Genomic DNA, 7,221 nt, shown 5'->3' with positions numbered 1-7,221 from the left:
CTCGTAGGAAAGGGGGATAATTTGCAACTGCTTAGAGGATTGAGCCTGGATTAATCATCATATGTTTATCTTAAACTTTTTTAAACCGCAAACCAAAAAGAGTTAGATTAAGAAGATGCATGATCACTCTGCTAATCCATCATTAAAGCTGTATGCACTCCCTCGGGTTTTAAAAATGAATTATCTGTTCTGAAGCCCAGAAGCATGCAGGTGATAGCGAGGCATGAAACCGACACAAGGACATAAAAATTAAGAAAGGAAATATAGATCCTAAAATTTAATATTAAATATTAGTTTTTATGCATTCACAATATATTCTTGATTTAGTAACAGAAAAAAGTACCCATCTAAAAATTTTAAACGTCAGATTGTTAATTTACTTTTATTAATTACAGTAAAACATACTCAAACTCATTTAGCAAAAAAAAAACATACTCAAACTCAAGAAATTACTCTTTAATTAATTAAATAATAAGATTAATTATTAATTTAAATATAACCCTAAGTTGAAGATAATATAAGCTGGAATCTAGAATTAACAAGATGTATCATAAGGTGGGAAAAGAAAGAAAAACGAATATGGGTGGTGGGTGATTCCCCCCTTGTGAAAAAAACATAAATTAAGAAAGCAAAGCTTTATATTAATATTAATATTACATAAAATCACTCCTCACATGCAACGTGAATAAAAAATTGAACAAAGTATGAGAAAACGACACTACTATCCTCCCCTCTACTTATGTCAACTCCTCACTATATATATGCATTGCTCCACAACCAACTAGCCAAGCATATCCTTCCCTCACTTCATTACAAACAAACAATTACTAATTCATTTTCTTATCATCGCCGCCATGAACAAATCGCCTTCTTCCTCGTCGAAAAGTGGTGGTAAAAAAAGCACTGCCAAGCAAGACACAAGCAACTCAAATGGAGTAAGGTTTTTAGGGGTGAGAAGACGTCCATGGGGTAGATATGCAGCTGAAATTAGAGACCCTTCCACGAAAGAGAGGCATTGGCTAGGTACTTTCGACACTGCTGAGGAAGCAGCTCTAGCCTATGACAGAGCAGCTCGTTCCATGCGTGGTGCTCGTGCCAGGACCAACTTTGTTTACTCTGATATGCCACCAGGCTCCTCTGTCACTTCTATTCTTTCTCCTGATGATCAGAACCATAATAACACCATCAACAATATTTTACTCCAACATAACTTCTCGTCCAGTCAGTACACACCACCCCAACCAACTCCCCCGCCGCGGTCCAACCCCGAAGCATCACACTTTCTTACGGGTCAAGATTTTGCTAATCTTGAGTCCAACACTTTATATCAGGTACCATCACATTATCATGCTGATAATGTGATGAATAATGGCACTTTTGGTGGGGCCTCTGTATCTCAGTATAGTGACGGAACTGGAATAGAGCTTCCTCCTTTGCCTTCTAATGATTTTTTGGATTCCATCAACATGAATTCAAGCTATAATGAATTCGATCACAATGATTGGAACCAGTCAACGAATTATATGGCATTGCCGGATTGTAACAACACTTCAACAACATCAAGTGGATACGATTCAATGGGAAGCCAATCTTACCTCGAATTCGACTCGAGTAATTTTGTTCATAGCCCCCTATTCGGACAAATGCCACCAGTTTCAAACGGGGATCCTTTTGAAGCTCTTGAATTGGGTTCTTCCTCATTTTTCTACTAAAATAGTGGGCGCGTTATGATTAATTCCTTTCACATTCAGTGCACCAAGATTCCCGTACCAGCGACGGCCTCCGATGATATTGACTTGATATATGTCCGGTGTGATTATTTTTACTCCTTTCCAAGTTGTCTTCTATAAAATTACTAATGGTAGAGTATATATACGTGTGCTTTTGTTTGTATGCGGAGTGTGAGTGATTGGTTTTTGAACTTAGTCCTGTAGTTGCCCCTGTCATGTAGGGGAACTTTTGAGAGACTATTCATTTTAGATATGGTATATATATATATATATATATATATATATATATATATATTAATGTGTACTTACTGATGTAATCATGTAATGCGATTTGAGGTTGCCCGTTAATGTTTAATGATGCTTGCAGCATGTACCGTTACTTCTTGTTGCGTCTGCTTATGTATGAGTGGGCTCGATACTTGAGTAAAATTTATCCATTTACACTGGGCTGCTGGGAAGAGAAAAAAAAATAATTAACGTAGGTAGCCCAGTATGTCAAATTGTCAATACTAGACACTTATGTTACTTTATAGTAGACATGTTGCGGCCCGTTACTGATCTCTTTTAAAGTAATATTTTTCTGGTTTACTTTATATTTTTTCTTTTTTGTTAAAATAAAATTTGTTTCTCCAAACAACGTCAAAGGGCATTTCTCGAGAAGAAAACAGGAGAGGCTAAAAGTCCCCTAGGCAATAAGAACTAGCTAGTTAGGTGCAAAATAAACTATTAACTAGAAATTTAGCTCAGTACAATGTTAACATAAAAGATGGGTCATTTACAACTTATTTTGAAAACCAAAGTACCGGAAGTAAGCCTTTCTCTCACCATACCAAGCATCGAGCATCTAATTTTTTGAGACCCACATAAGCATTAGGTGCTCCTCCCCGTAGAACTTTGTACACTTTGATTGTATATTCTGTTGGAAATAATACTAACTATTACATCAACATAAAAGCAATGATATATAGAATTTAACAAGGCAGGACTAAGATAACAGTTAACAAAGCAAAACATGTGGGTAAACAGCATGCAAGTCAGAAACTGTAGGAACAAAGAAAAATAAGAGTGCGTACCAGTAACCATAACTTTAACACTTAAAGAAAGAACAGAAAGCAGTGATGTGCAACTAGTACAATGCAGAAAGTAACGGAACAGCTGAGTCGCCAAGTCTTTCTCGAAACTCTAACTGCTTTTGAAGAGATAGTTGCCCCCACCTGGCTGTGCTGGGATGCTATACAACAACTCCTCCAAGATAAAACAGCTCACAACTTTGAGTTGACAGTACCTCGAAAGCTCAACTTCGACTGGAACCTCACTTGGCCGGAAAACCACTATTTGAATATGGGAGAGCAGAGAGTATAGAGAGGAGAAGAATGTAGGGTGTGGTATAAAAAATTCGGAACCTTAGTCCTCTATTTATAGTAGAGACTAAGTGTAACTGGCCATCCCATTTAATATCAGAATTAAACTGTACAATTAATACATAAATCAAAACTGATAATTTGAATTTAAAATAAAATTATAACAGTTTATTCATTAATCCCTCACATTATTTCAGATTTAATTTTTTTAATTTGAATATAATCAGTTACAGAGTTATTTGTCAAATGTCCAGGTTCCATGAATTTGACTAAGCCCACTTACAAAGTGACTCAGCCCAATTCAGAAACCGAACCCATCCCAACATAACCCAGCCCAAACTGATAAATAAATTCTAATTAAAATATTAAATCACACAAATAAATAAAATCCTCGCCCAGGTCGCCTTGCGTACGCGAGACGCCGAGACATTCGCCCAAATCACCCTTCGACCCGACCCGTCCCGATCCGGTGCGTGGCGTGGCGGGGCGGCGGCGAGCGCGCGTGTGTATGAGCGTGTGAAGCACACAAGAATACAATGCACCATCACACACCTTAGTAGTTGTACACTACCCATGTGTGTGATACTATATAAAGCCAATACCCCCCTCTATTTATTTTCAATGTGGGACAAAACACATTCTCTTTTTTCAAACTCTTTCAAGCCACTAAGTTTAACTCTAATTCTCTATGGATTTCATTAAGAAAAATTCTTAAAACCATACATGAAAGTTCAAGTTCACATATCATGGAACAACTTCCAAATATTAGATTTTAGGATTATCATCAAGAACATAATAAAACTATAATCTAAACATCCAATTTTTTCTAACAATCCCCCACAAATCCATACAGAAATGCGATCAGGTTTTTTCATCGTGACTTATTTTTCAGAACCCTCCTAAGTCCTCTACTTCAATGGCTACCGGATTCAGATGGAATGTTTCACCTTCAATCTTAATTTGTTTAGCATAACCATGTTTCATAGATGACGACAAGTCAACGGCTATGGTGCCAATCTACGGCTTTGAGACATTAATGGTCTTGTCTCGATCCTGTTCATCGAATGCTTCAAGGAATAACCCTTTCCTCTAATTGCGACCACACAATTACATTCACTTAGTTGGGCATCTCCAGAGATATACTGCCTCTATCTCGTCAAATGACTTGATCCCATTCATATTTTTAACACTCTTACTTTTCTAGCAGTGTCAGTACCTTTTAGGTTTACAGGGGATAGACTCGGATACAACAGTATCATCTATATAGCAAAGGTACTACCAATTCATCCTTACAGCTTGTTATTACCACATTGAATACACGTCGAGGGATATCCTCTCATGTGTATTTTTTTCCCACTGTTGATGAATTATTATGGGTTGACAATCCCATCCCCAACCTTGACTTGAGGACCACTGCAGGTCCAGTACTTTAGTCAAATGATCAGCTTTATTATTCTGAGTTCCTATGAACTCTATAGCTATAATCCTATCAGTCACTAAACCCCTTATAGACTTGAGTCTAACTTGGATGTGTCTTTTTATTTTTGCATTATGCTTTTTACTGCTAATCTTGTCGATAGTTGTTCGACTATCACAATGAATAGCAATAGCAGGAAGTGGTCTGCTTACTATAGGTATCGCAGACATAAGTCCGTGTAACCATTCAGCTTCCAGTCACTCCATTGGAACCAGACTTCTTAGCTATCCAACTTGCATCACCGTACCCTTCAAGTACAACAGGAAATCTCATGTAGTGTAAACTAAGGAACATTGTGCCTTTTAGATATCTATGTACTCTATCAAGAGCATCCCAATGAGTTCTGTTTGGACAGCTTGTATATCTAGCCAACTTAGACACAGAATATGAAATATCTGGTCTAGTAAAAAGATACTGCAAACTACCAATAATTTGAGAATACCTTAACTGGGATACATGCACTCCTGAAATATTCTTGACAAGGGCAACTTTAGAGTCATAAGGTGTACTAGCGATTCTACACTGTGAATAACCATATTTCTCAAGTATAGATTTCTCTATATAATGAGATTGAGTCAAGGTTATTTCCTCAGCTGACTGAATCAGTTTGATTCCAAGAATCACACTAGCCTCACCCATATCCTTCATTTCAAAGTGCCTTTTCAAGAATTCTTTTATCTCGTTAATAATCTCCTAAGTTCCATATAAATCTCTGTTTCAAGTTCATCATGAAGAAAAGCGGTCTTTGCATCCATCTAATGGATGATAAGACCATGGATGGAAGCCAATGCTATAAGCATTCGGCTTGTTACCATCCTAGCAACCGGAGAGTATGTATCAAAGTAATCAATTCCTTCCCCTCTTCTTAAAACCTTTAGCTACCAGTCTAGCTTTGTACTTATCAATTGAGCCGTCAGGGTTCAACTTCCTCTTAAAGACCCATTTGCACCCAATAGTAGAACACCCAGGAGGAAGATCAACCAACTTCCATGTTCCATTAGAAAAAATAGAGTCAATTTCACTCTTTACAGCACCCTTCCAATGCTAGACTTCGAAGAATCCATAGCTTGTCGGAAAGTTAAAGGTTCGTCGTCGATATTGTAAGTGATAAAATCACCTCCAAAGTCCTTAACTACCTTTGCACGCTTACTTCTCTTTGGTTCCTCTACTTTCTTAGGAATAGAGCTACTACTAGGTTCCGCCCCCACATTTGTCATCTTTTCCACATGATCAGGAATAGAACTCGATGTGTGAGTAGGATCTTCCTCAGAAGTTCTTTCAGGTATTCCAGTGTTCATATGGTAGACATCCTCAAAGAATGTAGCATCACAAAATTCAACTATCGTGTTTGCCACTATGCCATCTATGTCAGATTTTAATACTAAAAATCTCATAGCTGTAGTGGTTTCAAGATAGCCCAGAAAGATACAGTTAACTGTTTTCGGACCTAGTTTCTTTCTCTTGTGTTCAGGAACAAGTACCTTAGCAAGGCACCCCCACACACGAAGATACTTAAGACTAGTCATCCTGCCTTTCCATAACTCCAAGGGTGTCTTATCCATGTGTTTTAGAGGGACTCTATTCAAAATATGGCACGCCGTATTTAGAGCCTCTCCCCACATGTATTTAGGCAACCTAGAGTTAATCAACATACTATTAATCATATCTTTAAATGTTCAGTTCTTTCGCTCAGCAACCCCATTAGACTCAGGTGTATGGTGGAGTAACTTCATGAACTATACCATTGTTTGCACAAAATTCATTAAATGCATTACTCGTATACTCACCACCTCTATCAGATCTCAATCGTTTAAGTAACTTACTAGTTTATTTTTCTACTTTAGTTTTATATATAATGAGTTTACTAAGTGTTTCATCCTTATGTCTAAGTAAATAAACATAAAAATATCTACTACTATCATCTATAAAAGTAAGAAGTATCTAAACTGGTTCCTGGTCAACACACCACCAAATTCACAAATATCAGTGTGTACTAAATCTAACAAGTCTGAATCCTTAACAATGTTATGAAAAGGTTTCCTTATTTATTTAGCAGACACACATACTTGACATTTAGAATTCTTTTCTATGGTATATTTTGGAATCAACTCTAAATTCATCATATTCTTAAGAGCATCAAAATTTAAGTGACCTAGTCTAGCATGCCATATATCCGAGGATTCAACACAGTTAACAGAAGGAATAATATTATTATTCAAAATCCCCAAAACGGGTTCAACATTAATAACAAATAAACCATTTGACAAGTAACCCTTGCCAAAAAATATACCAGTATGAATAAGAACTACTTTATTACAATTGAAAGAAATTTCAAAACCACTAGAAACTAAATAGTTTCCACTTATTATATTTCTACGCATGTCGGGAACATGATGCACTCTAGTCAGAGATAGTATACGTCCTGAAGGGAACTTCAGATCCTCGTTTCCTATTCCAAGTACTTGAGCGGCACTAGCATTCCCCATCTTCACAGTCAAGCTATGACTCTGTTGATAAGATATAAATAAACTAATATCAGCACAACTATGCACATTAGCTCCAGTATCTATCAACCATTCATTTGACAGATAGGTAGAAAATATTAAAGAGTTGTAGGATACATACTGGTCATCGTTGGTTTCAGAAGCCGTAG

At 36.9% G+C, this 7,221-nt stretch overlaps 1 protein-coding gene across 1 annotated transcript; it reads left to right on the top strand.

The window, feature by feature from the left end:
* Positions 1 to 754: 754 nt before the first annotated feature.
* On the top strand, positions 755 to 2,014 carry LOC141710926 (ethylene-responsive transcription factor LEP-like). Its single transcript, XM_074513416.1, has one exon. It carries the CDS (start codon positions 855 to 857, stop codon positions 1,710 to 1,712), a length of 858 nt encoding a protein of 285 aa, XP_074369517.1. The 5' UTR covers positions 755 to 854; the 3' UTR covers positions 1,713 to 2,014.
* The last annotated feature ends 5,207 nt before the right edge of the window (positions 2,015 to 7,221 follow it).

This window comes from Apium graveolens, chromosome 3, assembly GCF_009905375.1.
Source record: "Apium graveolens cultivar Ventura chromosome 3, ASM990537v1, whole genome shotgun sequence".
NCBI lineage: Eukaryota > Viridiplantae > Streptophyta > Magnoliopsida > Apiales > Apiaceae > Apium > Apium graveolens.
This window is presented reverse-complemented; position numbering and strand designations above follow the sequence as displayed.